Source organism: Centruroides vittatus, unplaced genomic scaffold (genome assembly GCF_030686945.1).
Source record: "Centruroides vittatus isolate TY-2023 unplaced genomic scaffold, ASM3068694v2 contig_723, whole genome shotgun sequence".
Lineage (NCBI taxonomy): Eukaryota > Metazoa > Arthropoda > Arachnida > Scorpiones > Buthidae > Centruroides > Centruroides vittatus.
The window spans coordinates 119,793-139,376 of NW_027122461.1; the positions used below are offsets into that span (position 1 = coordinate 119,793).

Below are 19,584 nucleotides of genomic sequence, written 5' to 3' on the forward strand. Positions count from 1 at the left end.
GTGTGTTAATTATGTATACCAGTATATAAAACAGATCCTACGAGGGGACGAGAAACTAGTGGTAGTCTTTCGGGTAATCTATATAATAAAATGTTAATTATAACAATAGAAAATCAATTTAAGCAATTTCAGGTAGATAAAAGAAAATGATTAACAGTCACTTAAAGGATGGAGGGGCCTCTCGGGGCCTCTGGCCCTCCTCCGTAGCCTTGTATATACATACACATATGCCAGTAAGCAGACTACATATACTTATATAACTTATTTATAGGTATATTCTGTTTTATATAAGAACACGCGCTATTCTTATACAATTTCATTATATTATACACGCTGTTGTATATTCTATTTCCCTCTAACGAGTTTTTAAATTAGTTTTTGAAATATTAGATTTTTTTCAATTAATCTTAAAAGTAGCGAAATCATAAAATTTGTTTATTGTTTTTTTCTGTAATACTAAGCCTTACTATTTCGTATTCTTCACAAAGGGATTATTTACAACCCCCTTAGGAGAACAGAATTCGATTCTTCAATCGCTTTTAATAAAGGAAAAAAAAAAGAAACAACGTCCTCAAAAATTTACTTAGAATTATATTCTAAAATAAGAAAAATAAATTGTCCTGGTTGTTTTTTACGATTTTTATTTTTAATAAGCGAATAATTACATTTTTTTTATTTAATCAATGCCTGTTGATGCGCTCACCCCTTTATTATGACCATAAAATTTAAATTTTTATAAGGGTAAGTGATTAAGATTCTTCACCTCATCGAATACATTAATTGGTAATTCTTTAATGTCGAAAACGGAGAATTTAATTGTATTGAAAAGTTTAGCTGCCAGCAGTCGAGCGCATTCGTTGTTTTTTTAAAAAGCGCATTTTTTTCTGTCTTAATAAAGATACGTAATTGCAGATTTTTGCGAGATTGAAATAATTAATGTCTGTCACGTGTTAAATAAATGGATAATGAAAATAATTAGCGCCGTAAAGTACTTGGCGTCGCTAAATCGAAATGGTAGAGGCGAGCGAATAACTTTTAATGTAGTTTCGGGTGTGAGAAGTGGATCTAATTAATCAAAAATGATCGAGTCGCGTTATCCGATACTGCGAGTTTCCTTTTTAAATATTTAATTTTTTGAAACTTCTCGCTTCGTACGGTGTCGCCGAGAGGTTAAGACAAGAAGGGCCTTTACTCGGGTCCCAGAATTTTGAAGAAAAAAAAATAGTATTTTCTAAATTGACAACTTTAGTATACCGTAAAATCGATAGAATAATCTAACAAATATTTTTGAGACCTTCGTAAATGTCAGGCAGCTTTCGTAAGAGAGTACCCTGTGTGTAGCAATGCTTCCCAAATTTTTCGGGTTACGCCCCCTTTTAGTGCGTATATAAATAAATTTTTGTCCGTCCCCCTTGCCGTCTAGCACTCCTCGAATCTTCTACTAGTCTATAGGAGCGATAGAGCCTACTTTAGGAACCACTGGCATAGGGTTGGATCGCAGATTAAGAATTAAACCTGGGCTACGATTTAAGAAACGTCAATTTGATGTTTGATGTTGAGATTTTCGTTTGTTGGATTCACGCGTAAAACTTCTTAATAAGCAATTTTATGTTTCTACTGGTGTGTGAACATTTTTAAATGTTTTCTTGTTTTTCTGATTTGGCGTGTAATTGCCAAATCAGAAAAACAAGAAGAGAGTAACAAGTAGCTTCCTGGCAAAGGTACAAATTTTGTAAATTTCTTTTGGGTGCTTAAAATTTGGTGAACGTGGTGGAAACGAAACATAAAACGCCATTTGAAAAGTGGAAAATATTAGAAAATGGAATTTAAAAACTTGCTCCGAAACAAACTAAAAACTTAGGCCCTATTGAGAATTTCTGAATGTATTAGAGAAAGTGGGAGCGTTACATAAAATGGTAATAAATGTTAGGAATGTATGAAAGCGGCAGTAAAACCCATGCAAATTCCTAAAATTGTTTGTCTACAAACAACATTTTAATAGCAGAAATCGTGCCAAGAAACCGTAACTTAGAGTAGAAGCGATCGGAATCGCCATCGATTACCGTTCCGGTGGCTTTATTATGTTTGCCTCTAAGTGGACGTCGGGTGCATCACGCGTCTTCTGTACACAAATCGCTGCTAAATACGGAAAAGGTGATGCAACAGACTTAACATGATCGACGTTTCCGCACAATTTACTGCTTCTATTGTCGTTATATAAGTATTAAGCATCTTCGTTATCACGCGAAATCTATTCTCATCGATCTAGTTTCGTAACAGTCGTCAAAATGTCTAATCGTCGGTTTACACCCGTCCTGGGCCATCCAAACTTAATCATTTTTATTCCAAAAAATGCTATCATCTTCTAATTATTTAGGTCCCTTCCTAAATACTAACTCGTGCCCCTTATTTTCGCCATCTTGTTGTAAAAGACGGGTGAAAGAGTTCGTTTGTCCCGAATCCCAGGCACGGAAAGGGACTTAAAATTTAATCTTTTAGGCCCCTTTTTAAATTTAAACGCGATGCAAAAGTGATATAAATTAAAGTCTTTGTTATAAGAGGCGAAAGATGAATCTTTCTCGTATATTTTATGACTTGACTTTTGGAAAAAAATGGAGATCCGCATTTGTAATTTCATTTTTACCTCTCGTAGGCCTGCGTGTCATATTCCATTCTCGTTCTTATCTCTCTGTTACTTTACCCCAAATTTTGCCTAAGTCGTTTTTATTTGCATATAATTATACCCTACATTAGGATTTAATATAGGACTCTAGATTATACTACATTGGGCCTAAAATGATTATAAATAGAGCATAATTTAGGCATGATAGGATTGTAGATTACGTTAGGCCCTGATTATTGGGCAAGGGCATAATCTGTATATAGAATAAATTGACAATTTTATGTCTGTACGCCTCATTAACTGTATCCCCCGATATTCTCAATTATTCCTCCTAATAATGTATGTTTTATCGTTCTATAATATTCCCCCATTTTGAGTTTATGAATTTCTCCGGTGTGTTAAGAATTGTACCTAAATATAGGGAAGTAACAACTATTTATAACAAAACGGACAAGTAAAGTTTCGTGTTGTGGGTTCGATGTACATTTTGAGTTAATGTCGCTAATTCCGAGATTTCGTTTCCTGGCGAACACGTGTCGTAAGTAAAAATGGGCGTTTTCGAAACATTTTGTGATAGGTATTAGCTTTTCTCGTGTCAAATGCGTCGGAGTAACGCGTTTGGCATTAAAATACAATGAGAATGAGATTAAAAATTCACTAATACTACTTAAAACAAATAATATAACGATAATTGGAACAGTACCATTAACTTTACGATTACCTCTTATTTTACAGACTACTATGTATCAAATATTGTTTTTGGCCTTAATCCTTTACACCAAATCCTCGCTACAGTCGTGTTATTCTACATAACTTATATAAATTGGAACGTGTCCCTTAAAGGGCTTGTTAGTTTACTATCCCTTATCGTAATTTTCCCTGTCTCTACAACTGTACCCCTGACACTTTCAATTATCATCCTAAATATTAAATGTACTATTACTTGTTACGATCATCTTAATTTTTTGTTCGTTAATGAAGAGTTTAGTAGGTCTAATACATAAAATTTTAGTAGCGTGATAACTTCTATAGAGCCTAACATTAAAAATTTACATACTAAACTTTCCAAGTTAAACATTATAAACATTTTTTTCTTTTTTTAACTAGATACTTCTTATATTAAGTTACAGTAAAATATACGAGTTAATTAATATTAATAGGATCAGAAAGAAGTTTTTTTTTTAAATTTTATAATTCATCAAATTTATAATTTTCTCGTCGATAATCCGAGTATTAATTAATTAACTGTCAAAGTCACTTTTTTCTAAGGGAAAAAGAAGTTCATTGTAGTCTACTATCGTAATTAAAATTAAACACTATCCTACTCACGAAACAATTTCGTATTTGCTTTAAGGGCTTTTCTTTTACGAAACAAAAGCTGTCGACTTCTTTATTTATTTATTTATAATAAATATTAAAAATTAAAAAACGAAATGCAGAACTCTTTCAATGCGCTTTTTAAACTAAAACATGAATTAAACATTTAATTTGAATAAAATTAGTCTGAGAAAAACTGCCAACCAAAAGAGAAATTAACTAGTAAACACTAAAATTAAAATATCCGGAGTGAGTTTAAGTGATTTTAAAAAAAAAAACAAACACATTTTTAGATAAGAAACCTTTTAATTTTAATTATTTTGGACTGTTTAAACTGAAAAAATCAATTGGATCCATGACGAATTTGAAAGTAACTTAAGTGTTAACAGAATCGAGTGTCTTACGAGGAACGGCATTTAAAATGCTATTCCTCGTAAGGCATATAATCCGAAGCTGAATTAATCCCGCGCTATTATTAGAAAATGTATATTTTGCTTTAATAATAATATTCAAAACGCTTCCCGAAAATCCAAGCCATTGAGAAACTTAATACGTAGCTAGACCAAATGTTTCAGATCTGAAAGATTATTCTAACTTATATTATCTACTGAAATAAGCAGATAAACTTTTGATTTGTCCGCATTTTGAAATCGTGTATGCACGTATGTGTGTGTATGTATATATATAGAGAGAGTCTACCTACTTACTAATGGTTAGAAACTTAGGCAAATGTCATAAATTTGAGGCTACTGATGTTCCAGGCCCCTAATCGGATCAAAAAAATCTAAGTCCTAAATTGAATAAAATAGAAAATTCATTAAAAATTATGTAGTTAATTACATAAAAATAAGAAAGGAAAGCTGTCGTAATATAAATCTTTCTGTAATTATCGACAGTTATAACTATGCACAAATAATAATATCTCGCGCTTCAGTGAGAATTTTTTTAAGAGTAATTTTGATATTAAGTACTTCGAGAGCGATAAAGTTTAGTGGAACGACTAATAATTGTTAATACGGACGAATTAAACTTTCCTTTAATACCGTACCGATCGTAAATGTACTAGTAAATGAGAAATGTATGTAAAAAACGAGTTAAAAAAAGGTAACAGTAATTTATAATAGGAAGAGAAGATGTAGAGTTGGGATATTATAAGATATCGAGAAATGTTTAGGAAAGTTAAGTATGATTAATAGAGAGAAAACAAACGAAAACAGTCGATATAGAAGGCAATCACGTGGGATTTACAATTAATACGAATAAAGAAAACGCGAATAATAAAAAAATATAGAGCGCGGAAGGATGAAAGAAAAACATAATTAATACAAATATCTTGATAAAAATGCAATGCACGAAGGAAATTTTATATATATATTAGACAAACGTGACATGGCCGGAAAAGAAAGAAAAAAAACTATTTATTTTTAACATGGATGGCAAAATAAAATAAATATTTTTTTAAAAAAAAAGAATGATAAAAATGCGTAGAAAACACACAAAAAACTGGAAAATATCAATAAACGAAGACGAGAGGAAAAACACGTCGAAGCTATGAATAATCTAAAATAAAATTCGGATAAAGATTTAAAATTTTAGTAGTATTGAATTTATGAATGGAATATTCGGGGTAACATAAGTGAAAGTCAAACAATAAGAAGGGACGTGTTGCATGGAAATTTCGAAAGAATTATTTCAAAGTTTTTCTAAGGTCGCAAATATCAGTGATTTATTGAAATTCTACTCAAACAACAGAAAGATATATACAGGAAATGGATTCAATTTTCCTTTCTCCGGGGAATAAAGCCCAAAATGTATACATATATATAGAGAGAGAAATTTCAAAATTAAAATATATTGCGTGCGGAAATGAGAAATTATAATGAAGAATAACAAAATATTGCGGCAGTTCGCAACGAATCGCACCTTACACACGAGAAACTAATTAAAAAAATATAACAAACACGCAGTAGAAAAAAATAATAATCCCGGCTTGTAGGGAAAATTAGGGATTCGAATCTTTAGGGAATTAATTCGATTTACAATTTCGAATTATCCGAACTTAATTTAAATGAATACAAATGGAGTAAGGAGAAAAATGATTATCGGCCTTCGAAATTTTTCACGTTGAAAATAATTTAATTGTGTAATTAGACTTTTAAAAATCCGATTGAAAGTGAATTTGTTTGTGGCGATTTTTCCGTAAGAAAAAGGAATTTTATCGACGGGGAGGGCAGATAAATTGAACCTAAACCAATAACAGATTTATTCTGTAATCAATCAAACGCATTAAAGTGGAAAATAAAACGATCGATAAATCTAGATGTTTAGAAAATAGTTGGTTGGTCGAATTCGATTCCTTCTTCCTTTTTGTGCGGAATAAAACTGCGAATATATTAAAGATATACGCGAAATGTTTGCCTCGAACGTTTAGAGATGAAAAAATGACATCTCTTACGCATTTATGAATCAAAAAAAGAGCTGTCAGAAATATTTCTTCCGTCGAAAAGAAGGGTAAAAATGTAATTTTTATGATAAACAAGGCCGGAATAAACGAGAATCGTCCACACATTTCTGTAGAGAAAAAAAAAATTTCATTCCGTTATCGATCCGAACACGTGCAGGATGTTTGGCAGAGTAAATAATGTTACGAGTATCGTAACTAGATACAACACCGCTTCATTAAGATAAGAATTACAAACCATCCAACTAATTACTTTTTCGTTAGTTACTACATTAGTTTGCGTATCTAATTTCGACCGCTGGCCAAAGATATTCTTATTAATAACTTCTATAAATAAAACAGGCGGCAGTTATATATATATATATTTAAAAAATAAATTTCCATAACAGTTTGATACAACAGGTAGAATAGTTGCTATGGAGACGAATGAGCTCCGAGTTCCGTGCACAACAATCAATGCTAACTTCACCCATTGGTAACATTAATTAGTCTACGTAAATAAATACACTTAAACGTCGATAACTTTAAATACGAACTTATGCAAAGATTTTAAGTGGGTAATTCTGTTTTTAAACCATTCGAGTGGCGGGGTGAACGACTCTGGCAATCATCTCTTAGGAGGAACCCCCCTTCTATAATCGTTGGAATTTTGTGTGATTCATAACGCGTGGATGTGGAAAGTTTATACGAAGTATTGGATTTTGATTCGTTACGCACGGATCTAGAGAAGCTGATTCGTATTGCGTAGAGGTATACTCGTAAGTGAATGGCTCGTACCCCAACCTTCGCATCCCGGTTACCGAGTACTATCAACGGGGTTTATTATTGTGTCATCGCACTTCGTCGCCGATTAGCCGGTTAACGGGTTTTATTCGCCGGGTACTTTTGCTATTTTCGGCGCGATTAAGAAAATATAAATGGGGGATTTTTTGTTGTAATTTAAACAAAATTTAAAAGGTGCAGCCAAGCTATTTATGGGCAAGTACATGGAACTGTTTTGTGTGACTGAGAGCGGTTTTGTTGCAATTCCGCTAAGCGCGTGCCAGTTTGCGCCGTCCGTTGCGTTGCCGGGCAACGGTCTCGGCAACACAGAGCGAGCAAAGCTAATTTGCATAGCTGCAGCGGAAACAAAGTTGACCAGACCGTCAAAGGGGAAAATTGCATTCTTTTTAATTCTCATCCATTCTCCCGATGTAATTAACCGTTTGGGGAGAGGTGGAAAAAAAGTATTCCGACGTTAAAAGAGAGTTTAAACGCTCCCGAATTTATAATGAAATACCTCCTCTAGCCGTTCTCCAATTTAAAACCGTAAAGAGAGTGGGATGCTCTTAAATCAACTGGCGTTTGCGGGAGTGAAGAAACGCTTTGCTGATTTATGCCAGTTAAAAAAAGTTGGAGCCAAGTTTCCATCCGATTTTTCGATTTGTGTTATTGTTTAGCATAAACATTTATAGTTAGTCTGGCCGGCCACGTGACAGTCTCGCCTCCACACGTTCGATCAATGAAAGTCCAACAAAGATGCTTGTCCTTCTGTTGTCCATTATCGAACGCCTTATAGTGTCAATTTTCTACGTTTAGATGTTTTTAGAAATTATTAATTTATGTATACGTACTTAAAAAATAATAATAATAAGGTAGAGGTGTGATAGAAACTAATTTAACACTGTACATTAACTCTTTGTTTAATATAATTACTCGTTTAATAAACTATAATAATTTTAATCTGCTTAATTAATTCGAATAAATAAAATTAAAATGAAATTTAATTAAGTATAAAAAGTTTATCTAAATTATACAAATCGAGTTAAAAAGCGAGGAATTTTTTCCTTTTATTTTTTTTTTTAAATTTTGTGAATGGAAAAGAAACTCTTTGATGACTTGTAACGGAAGTAATCAATTTCACTTAGCGCGTGCAGGAAATGATGTAAATACCGCTAGACTATTGGTGGATTTTCGAAATGATATCGACAAATTAATATTTAAAAAGTAATGCACGTGACATAATTTAAATTTTTATTTGCCCTTTTTCAATTTTTATAAAAGATTTCACTAGAAACGATTACGTACGAATGCATTTATATATATAAATTATAATTTATTAATTCCAATTCTCTGATTAAATATTTACTTCCCTCCCACGTACGTTATTTATCCTTAATTCTTCGAGTTTTGCATCTCGACATGATTTATGAGATTAATTAGAAAAATCGAGAAGTAACAAAAGGGAAGAAGAAAATGCGAATTTAAAATCATTTGACAGATTCTGAATCGCTAACGATGTTTACATTTCTAATGTCTGCTTCATTAAAAGAGAACTCGTTTGTAATTTCAAGTATTTTTCATTTGCATGAAAATGAAAAGACAGAAAAGAATTAAGGGGAAAAAATGCCCGCCCGTGTAGAATTTATGAAAGAAGTTTGAAGAAAGACTCGCCAACTTATATTAGGTCCATTACACAACAATATAATCTCCATTGAGTCGAAACAATTCATTTATCTTCGATTACAAATCGTCGTCTACTACGTTAAAAGCTAATTTTCGATTATGAAGAGTTGATTCGTAAATCAATGCCCTTTTGCCGACTTTTTTGACATTTTCCCATCTAAACAATCCCATTTTTTTGCCCTATTTAAACCAATAATCTTCTCTCGCGGATGATTTCTCTTTTAAAATAACAAAAGAATTGATGCAGATAACAGAAGAATGGGCGAATTCAATGAGGAAGGAGTACTGCAACTGATCCGTTACTATAACTACATTCTTAATAGAAAATAGGGTTTTGGAATTAAAAAAAAAATTTTTTATACTTTAGGTCTGCTATAACAAATTTTATTTTTATGGGGGCAACTTTATATATTTCTCTATTTATTAAAAAAAAAAAAAAATAGTAGTAATAATACCAAACAAAATCTGTCGAAGAGCATAGGCTATGGAAAAGGTTTTTGGGTAAAGTGAAGTCAATTCTGCTTCTCTTTATAATGTCGTTCCTATGGAAACGTTACGTCCAACGACAAATCAAAAGGCTGTTTATCTATTTTACGAACCTACACTTTTGTTACTAAATGCAACGTTACGACCGGGAACTGTATTAAAATTACCCTTAGAGCCGGCTAGCATTTTCGTCATGGAAATATGCAAATTTCGGTCTAGCCTATTTTATATATATAATCCGTTATTGCATTTCTTTGTTTCTATTTTTGTAAACACGATATCTACTTTTTTTTTATAATATTTCTATGATACAGTACAGTACTGTAAATGAAATTTGCAATATAAAAAAAAATACGAATGTTAATTTTGTTTTGTATTATTTCCTTTCGTTTTAAAAAATAAATATGTTTTCGTTTGTTATCTTACTTAAGAATATAGTTTGTATACCAGCCCTTAAAAAAAAGGAAGGAAAAAAACCGAATACAATTGATATAATGATTTCATCCGGTTCACGATGTCTTAGTGTTTGCTCAGAAAATACAATAAAGTTAACGGATTAAAGACACAAATTATGAACGAAATTATAAGAAATAATCCCTAAATCGGTCAAACAAACAAGATAAAAGCTTTAAAATAGTCGTAAAAGATGTTCACCTTTTATCTAGCAGATAACATCTTTCTGCAGTCTGTCATCCTGGCACAATCCTGATAAATTTGTCGGATAACACAAACTGTTTGACTTTCTTTATCCAAAGATGTGTTAAAACGACACCATTCCATCCAAAAACAATGATTTTTAAGATGCACATTCCGAACATCACGGGTGTGTTGCTCACAAATACAGCATGTAGTCTGAAGATGCTAGGGAGGAAGCTACCCGGTGCTCCCTCTGTTGAAGATGAGAGGCTGAATGATGCTGCTGATTACAGAAACAAGCATCTGCAGCTACATCCTCTCTTCCGATCATAATTCATTCCTTGTTATTCTTATCTCCTGCAAATAGGTAAATTATCATCATTAGTGATTTAATAAATTAAAAAATAAATAAATAAGAAATCATTCTATAAAATATTTACTAATTTATAAAATGTATTTAAACGTATTATATATATATATATATTTTTAAAAAAACTTTTGCCTCTTTAAATTTCCGAACTGAATGCACATTTTATTATTTATTAAATAATTTTATTTCTAATTAAATAATAATAATTTACTATTTTATTCTTCAGAAGTCTTTCTAAACTTCAAAATATAAATTTAATTAGCATCTAAGTAAATTCAATCGTTCCACGATTAACCTAGTGATAGTAGCCTATAATAAATCTGTAATAATCTATATATATCCCTAAATTATTAAGCGAAATCAATTAATTACATTTATCAATGATTATTATATTATAATAAATTTATTATATAATAATTTCCCTATTAATTACTATAAATTTTTTCCGTTTTAATAAGTCAACCGGAGGAGGGTTGGGAGAGGTGATTAATGGCTCTAATTTGGTCATGAGAATGTTTATAAGAATATAAAATGCATTTTAATTATCTAATGATTATTTTTCGATTTATGAAGTGTTTTATTGCGCTTTTATTAATATATTATTTCTAAATTTAAAAGTTTATTTGGAAGTGAAGTTAGGAGATGTACATGTAAAAACAACGTTCAAAATGCCATGTCAAATTTTACGCTTTTTAGTCTGTTCAACGTGCAGTGCAGACCTCTTCACTGATGGCAAAAATCGATCGAGTAAGGAGGTCAATTTTGGCAACTTTACTAGCTAGTGCCATCTATTGATGGAATTCATAAATAATTAATATTCAATTTTTGTTTAAACTCTTTAAGTTCCCTTATTGTAGGATATACTTCTGCTTAGATTTCGTAGGCAAAATATAGAAAATTATGTAAGGTTCCGTTATAAAAATGAACTGAATAATCCTTTGCAAGAATGTTTACTGTGGGTAGGTGTAATTAGCTTATATGAAAGTAACCGCTACGCTTATTTTTTTTTCTTGTTATACGAATGTATGGATGTTATTCGTTTCGTATCTTAAAAGGACGGAATCTACGTTTGATGAGAACCAAAATGGAAATTTCTAGCGATGTTTATTAAATCAAACTTATAAAGGTTGCCAAGGCGATGTATAAAAGACCCGAAAGAGTCGATAGTTCATTATGAGGATGCCTTAGACAATCTTGTTTACATAAGAGAATCGAGGACATTTCTGATAGAATACATAATTTCCTGTGCAAATAAAACTCCCACGTATAATAATTATAAACAACGGTATAAGATGATGAAAATATAATTAAATTCGGTTTTTACAGAATTCGTTTCTGCCATAAATATCTAACTTTATGTGGATTTGCTACGAAAATTAATCATTAAAAAATAGTTCTTATAAAATTCCTTAGTTACGTTCATATTCGACAGATGGCGGCATTTAAGTAGAATATTTTTATATCCGTTAGATGGCGTTTTAGTCATTAGATAGACAGCTCAATTGTTTTCTGGAAAATCCAAAAATCGAGCAATGTGATTGGCTGTTTAATCTACGTTTTAAAAATGTCGCCATTTTGGATCTATTTAATATGCAAACAGCATGCAAACTGATTAAATTGTGTGTTTGTATGTGTTTTTTTTTCAATATAAACACTACAGCTTTTTCATGTCTAGTGTTTTTGTTTTCAAATTAGATTAAATAAAAGATGGATATAATATACTAGATATAAATTTAAACGGCAATGCAGTAAAATATATTTTTATTACATTTTATTAAAAAAATTATATATTAAATAGAATATTTGTGTCAATATTGTGTTGGTATTGATGTTTACAATAAGCGGTATTTTTCTTTCATTACTTTGTGCAATACAAATTAAAAACGATTTTAAAAGAATCCTAGAATTAATTATATAAATAAAAGTAAATTAATAAAACACAAAAAACTATGCTTATATCGAAATAAAATTTAATTAAATATATCCGTATCAAATAAATGCATTCTTTCATTTCTTGAGAAAGCTCTGATGTTCAGAAATAAAAAAAAAATCATCATTAAACAAATAAAAGTAATTTAAATTTATTAATTTTAACTGTTTTATATAATAATATATGATATAGTACGTTTTATTCACGTTATAACGTTTATAAATATTGATGAACTAACTTGTAATTATTATTAATAATCTTAAATAAGGAATATAACTATCTTGATAATATATTTTCATCTTGTGTATTGTGCACATAAATAATTGACATTACATCAATTATTTATGTGTACTGTGTATACTGTATATATATTTTATAGCAAGCAAAGTCATTAAGTTTACACATTTCTCATTGATCAAGTGCTGAAATTACACTTTTTTACCTACAGATAACTTAAAAAATATTTAGTTTTTCACGTAATTGAATCATTAACGATATTCGATCAATTAAACCACTCAATGTACAGTTATTTTATAAAATAATTTGAATATCTTACTGTTTTTCGCTTTCATTCACACGGCCAATTGCCGAATTGTTGTAAAATATTATAATAATGTATTTCATAAAACAAAACTCCGTAATTCTTTAACACTTAAGAGTATAAATGATGCTTTAAATAATTAAACCAAACCAATTTCCATTTTCAACTGAATTACTGTTTAATAATTTATTAAAACTAGAATTAACGATAATATTTATTACAAATGATTGTTTATAATTATTACTTATTAAACATTTCAATTTAATATATTAGCGATTCAGAGATTTTTCTTAAACACGAGAAAGGTATTTCAGATATTTTAAAAAGAAAATAATCTTATTTAATTAGAAATTATGCAATAAGTTAAGGATTTAAAAAATTTATTAAGAAAATTAATGGATTTATAAATGATATAAGAGATAGGAATATAACTGATAAATAAAATGGCGGAAAGATTCTTCTTTTCTTTTCCCTCTGTGTAATGACTAAATTGTAATGATAACGCCAGTTCTTCTAGCAAGGATAAATTTCATATTTTAAAATTTAATTATTGACTTTATCGTTAGATGACAGGATAAATAAGCAATTCGTATATTATTTACAGCACTACTTTAATATTGTATTTGGAGTTTAATATACAATAAACAGAAATAAGAGGGGGGAAATCGAAAGATTGGAAAAGAATCCATTACGTTGAAATAAAATATTTATAAAAGGAAGAATATATATATATATGATAAGATAAAAAAATCGATTTTTTTGATAGTGTCTAAATTGATAAATTTTATATTGATTTTCTGCTTGTAAGTTACTGTGCAAATTTCAAAATTGAGTTTATTTAAATAAGTTTCGTTAAAAATTAAATAATTCGATTAATAGTAGTTAATTAAAATAAAATTAATTCGAGAAAGAATATAGCTAATAGAAATAAAAACTCGATGTTTACAATATTAATTAAAATCTGTGGTACTGAAATGATTTTTAAAAATGTAAGATGGGAATGGGAAACGTTAAGAATATTTCCCGAGAAATGTATACAAATTGTAAATATGTTCATACATTTCTACACATGTATGTATATACTGTAATAATTGTATAATTTTATTGATAAATTTGTACGTATATTTAATATGTACAGACAGCCACACACACACGAGCACAAAACAGAAAAAAAATTTCAAACGAATTTTACAATGAAGAAAAAGTGAAATAAGAGAGAAAATCTTGTAAAAACAGAACTAGTAGACAAATTATTATTAGCACAGTTTAATTAAAATTGAGCTTATTACTCATTAGTTGAATACTTAGTGGAAATTTCATTTTTTAGTAAATTTTTTAAAGCGGAAAGTTCATTGGCATCTTTCTTTGAAGTATGATAGTTGGCGGACATTCATTAATTAAAAATTCTTTTAGACAGGTAATTTGAGAGAGAGAGTTTCGTGCAATACTTAATCTACAATTTTAAATATTCACTTGTTAATAATTATAAAATTTATTAAAACGACTTATTAAAATATATCGATGTTACAACAAATTACGTAAACAAGTTTTTGTTAAGTTTTACAACTTCGATAGATGACCATTTGTTTAGGTGAACAACACTATCGTGTGTGATGGTGAAGGGCGCGACTGGAAAAGTAATTCTGGGATTTGATAACTTTTTGTTGGATACGGTCGAACGAAGTGTGGTTCTCAACGTGTCGGTAGATCTGGCTGTTAGGCACGAAATTCCGTCTTTATTGCTCTTTTTAACAAAATATTTCCCTTTGGCATGAAATGTGAGGTAAATGTATGGATTCAGAGCGCTGTTGCTAGCCGATATGACGTCCAACAGCGCTACTAAGTTAGAATCTAAAATTTTCTGGTTGCTAAAGGCGATGACAAACTCTTCTATTATAGAAGGAACGTGAGTGATTATAAATGCCATTAAAATTGTTAAAGACATCTTTAAAGTTTTCACCTTAGCTCTGGGCAGAGTAGAAGCTGTAGTATAATGTAAATCCATAGCGGACGATTGTTTCCAGATTTCGATCAGTATCCTAGAATACAAACTAATTAGAAGCAGAAGAGGAATGAAGAATATCGATAAAAATACAAAAATCGTATAAAGTTGTCTGTAGCTTTGTGTCTGGTCTTCGTGTAACAGGGTGCAATAACAGCGGCCTCCGGAGTGTTTTATCTTTTTGTAGAAATAGAGATTCGGTAACGATGGCAGTAACGAGAATAACCGAGCCAAGAGAGCCAAACGGGTCGGTTGTAGGCATGGTGTAAGTGGATGGACGACGGCAAAATGTCGATCTAGAGCAATACTCACTAATAAATATCTAGAAGAAACCAGAGCGAAAGTCTGCAACACTTTAAAAATCCTACAAAAGGCATCGTCGGCGATCCAAGAACGATCCATTATCTCCCAAACTAATTGTGATGTCATAGTGACGAACGTGACTAAAAGATCGGCCACTGCCAGGTTGAGAAAAAGTATAGTAGCCTTCGCGTAACGATTCCTGCGATTGGGAAACAGTCGACAGCATACGGTGATGTTGCCAATAAGAGAAATGACGATCATAGTTATTATGATGGCAATTTTGATAGTTTTATGGTGTTGCGAACCGAAGATGTCTTTTACAGTCGAATTACTGTTGTCGGAAGCGTTGCTAGAAGCCATTTTTACACCAGCAAAATCAAATTGGCCATCGGCGATTTGTATTTTTATACCTAAAAATCAAACAAAAATAATGAATGTTAGTTAAGAAAAATTAACTTTACAAGTTTTGAAAATAATGGAAACAGAAATTTTCTTAAATTTAAAAAAACAACATGTATTTCGTCGGTTAAACTGCGAATTTAAATTAATTCATTATATTCTCTCGAACTTCATAAATTATACATTTCCTCATTTATAATTATTTTAAAATTAAATAATGTTATATTCACTTTACATTTTAATTCCAACTAAATAAATATTCCAGAGGTGGTACCGAAGGTGGAAGGGATAAAGGTAAGCGTGTCAATATAGCTATATTTACTCATCCTTTCGATACTGTGCAAACGTTCTTTATTGTTAACTATATTTTGCGCCTTATGTCCATAAACCGCATTAATTAGGTTGTTCCAAAGGAAGATTTTACATATAAAAGGAATCCTCTATAAAATTTATAACGTCGTAGTCAATATCTATTTGTTTTATTACATAATATCTATTATTTCTGAATTTGTTATGAGATGGATATATTAATATCAGAAGTTTTAAATATAAAAATTCACTATAGATAGAGCAGCATATCTGTAATTCGCGAGAAAACAATATTACAAAAATTATTTTAACGTATAGAGAGTACTTTGAGGCTTATAATATGCAACGAATTATTCAAATAATAGACCTATGTCAAATATTCATTCTGAAGTTATATTGTTAAACTAGGCGTAAGTTGGATCCTGCCGTAGGTTGATTTTGAGGGTCAAATTTGGAAAAAAAAGCGCATTTTATATGCCTCGACATATGCAATTACATTAATTAATGGCGGAATCGCACCTGGATATCCGTCTTAATCTCTTCTGACCTTTACGTCATTACGTGTGAGAGAATTATAGTAAATATTGACGATAAATGTAACGAGAATACTTATACGGATCCATAATTAGCACGCACAATTATAGCACCTTTTTAACTTTCTGCAATCACGTGATCATATACATCGACTGTTTGGTCAAAAGTTAGTTACGGTCGCATAAATTTTACCGGAAAATTAAATTCCTTTCATTCATACAAAAGGTAACAGGTTTGCAGAATTGCCAGTTTTAAATAACCTGAAAACAGCAAAGCATCTATTCGTTTGCGCCAAATACATTTTTAAAATAAAAATTGTGAATCGCGGGAATCGAGGAATCCAAAATGGCGTGGAAGACTTATTCTACCTAACGGCGTTTGGCATTATAATCTAATAAGAGTTTTATAGTTTTCTATCGATTCCTTTAATATTCCGTCGGAAAGTATTTCTCTGTTACCAAAATAGTACAGATACAGAATGCAAGTAAATCGGGAGATTGTTCATTCACTTATGAAGCGTATAATTTAATCTGTAGTTTCGAGGAGCGCATCGATTTATTTTGCTTCCAAAAAATACATAAACAATGCAAAATACGAAATAGAAAAAAAACTATTTCCCACGGGAACACCGAAAAAAATAATTCACAAATTGGGTTCGTCTCGACGATCGCGGGGAAGAAACAGACGTAAAAAAAAAAATAAAAAAGAAACAAGGCTAACAGTCGGATCATTCGGAAACCGGTTGTTTGACACAGATCGATTATCCGGTAAATGAACAATCGAATCAATCGAACACTCGTACATCTCCGAGCGGATCTAGAAATATATCGAACCTAATTCATAAATTGATACCTTTCCTTTGATAATGTCCCTCGAGTGATGAGGTCAGTTCGATATCTGTGCCATTTTACTTCTATATATTAGTATAACAGATAGATGCTTCGACTGACAAAATCCTGTACAGAAATATGGAATAAAGGTGAAACAATTTAAGTAATTAAAATAATTCCTACCATCTGGTGTTAAGCGCATAATAGTATTAATCAAAAGTAAGCCTGCTGTTGATATAAAGATCGTATTAATTGAAATATACTCAGTTCGTTCGTGCGGATGAAATTATTATAAAAATTACTATAATTAAAATACAGTATATACATTTAAACTAAATAATACTTCAGAGCTTACTATATAAGCATTTATTTACTATGTTTAGAAGAAATATCATCCTCGATATTGCGGCGAGTTTTTTTTCTCGTTGTATAAATTTTTGTAATTAAAGATGATTTATTTTTATCACAGAAAAACAAAATTCATAAATGTTAAGTGGATATTAATAGGCAATCGACTCGCTATTCCGAAAATGAATTTTATTATGAAATTGTTTTTATCTATGATCGATTACGAGAATCAAAACAATTGAACGTTTTTTTTTTACCTTACGAAACAAATTTAGAAAGAGTGGATATAAATAAAACTTTTTAGATCGAAATCAAAAAATGTATGTCAGATCAAATCAAAATTTGACCGAAATTTCGTCGGTTATAAAGAATTTTCCTTATTGTTTTCCTTCGAATATAAACAATAAAGACTTATTGAACTAATTACACTTCCTATTTTTATTATATATTTTTTCTTTTACAACAAAACTCCCATTTGTCTTTTATCAAAAATGGTATTAAATGTCTTCTACTAAACCGTAAATACTATTATATATAAAAAAAATATTGTTTATTCCTTCACCAGCCTATAAAAATAATTTTAGACGGGAACTATTTATAAAAATTGTTATGTAGGAGGTAAAATCGAACTCTTCACTCTTGACTTCTCGAAATTTGTAACCAGAAATAATATTGTATTTTTATGAGATTTTTGAACTTCGCTTCGAATGATTATTAACCTTGAAAAGTAGATATAATTTCTCTCCATCGAGACCGTACGATTATCAATAAATTAATGCTTTTAATTAAAGTTATTATTTAACAGAACGTTGATCTCGATTACTCGAGAGAGTTCATTCTGTGCTACTTATTTTTATATATATGCTTGTTTATTAATAAAATGTATTAAGAATAATTAATGAATCATTACTTGTTTGTTCTCTTATTCTAACTACTGTATGCAATTTTGGATTTGTAATTACTGGTAGATTAATTCTTGTAATTTATTCTGGATTTCTAATGATTTTCTTTTATATTACAAAATAAAAGTGTGTTTCTCTTTTCAATTTTGAATTCAAATTATATATATATGTATACAGTAAATTGTCATTTAAGCTAAAGCGTTCACTATAGTGGAGTATATCGAGAGTGCATTGTACGAGTGTTTTGTAGGTAAGTTAACAACATTCCTAACAAAATTTCATTCTAACGTTTTGTATTTCGGTACTTTCTATATTAATATTTTCATAACAGTTTATAGTCAATATACGAGCTAAAACTATATATACAGTGAAACCTGCGTAAATGGGAATTGCACGGTACCGAATATTTTTTCCGGTTTGGCAGGTTTCCGTCTTGAACAAGTTTTTTTTTAAACATAGAAAATCATTCTGTTTCGAAGAATTTAGCAATTTTAGAATTTTTCCATTTAGGCAGGTTTTCGTTTTATTCGGGTTCCGTTTTTGACAGGTTTCACTGTATTTTTAAAAATTGTTAAGTCTATTTATCATATAAAATTTTGTGTTGTAATGCATTTTTAGAGTTTTCGAGCTATCGTATATATTCCCCCCCCTTTTTACATTAAGAAGCGTTTTACGACTTCAAAATACTTTTTAGAATATTTTTAAAGGCTGCACTTAAAATTTTCAGTTTTTTTTTCAATTTTGTAATGATTTTGCGTTACATTTTTAGACACAGTAAAAGTTTAAAAATGTTTTTTCCTATTAAAATATGTCTCATATTTCACCCGTAATTTAGATGAAGAAATTGTTTTTCTTTCGTCCTTAACCTTAAAAATATTAAATGTCATTTATATAATCATTTGTCTTTTCTATATTTCTAAAATTTGGAATTCTTGTAAACACACAAGCGCTAAACACTTGCAGACTAAAAGAGAAAGGGAGCACTAGCGATCTATTTTCGTTTACCTAAATATTTTGGACCTCTAAATTCAAAATGCAGAGGGTCAAAGTTCTATGTAATTAGGTTAAAACGTTATATATATATATTTTCTGTCATATTCTTGCTTTTATTTTAAACTATAAAAAAAATTATTAAATAACTATACTTA

The 19,584-nt window shown here is 30.2% G+C and overlaps 1 protein-coding gene across 1 annotated transcript; it reads right to left on the minus strand.

Annotated features, from left to right (window-relative positions):
- Positions 1 to 14,282: 14,282 nt before the first annotated feature.
- On the minus strand, positions 14,283 to 15,916 carry LOC136980770 (adipokinetic hormone/corazonin-related peptide receptor variant I-like). The gene is made up of 2 exons (XM_067276961.1): positions 15,749 to 15,916; positions 14,283 to 15,524 (listed from the first exon to the last, which is right to left on the minus strand). The coding sequence occupies exon 2, from the start codon at positions 15,472 to 15,474 to the stop codon at positions 14,344 to 14,346; it is 1,131 nt and encodes a 376-aa protein (XP_067133062.1). The 5' UTR covers positions 15,475 to 15,524; positions 15,749 to 15,916; the 3' UTR covers positions 14,283 to 14,343.
- Between the last annotated feature and the right edge of the window lie 3,668 nt (positions 15,917 to 19,584).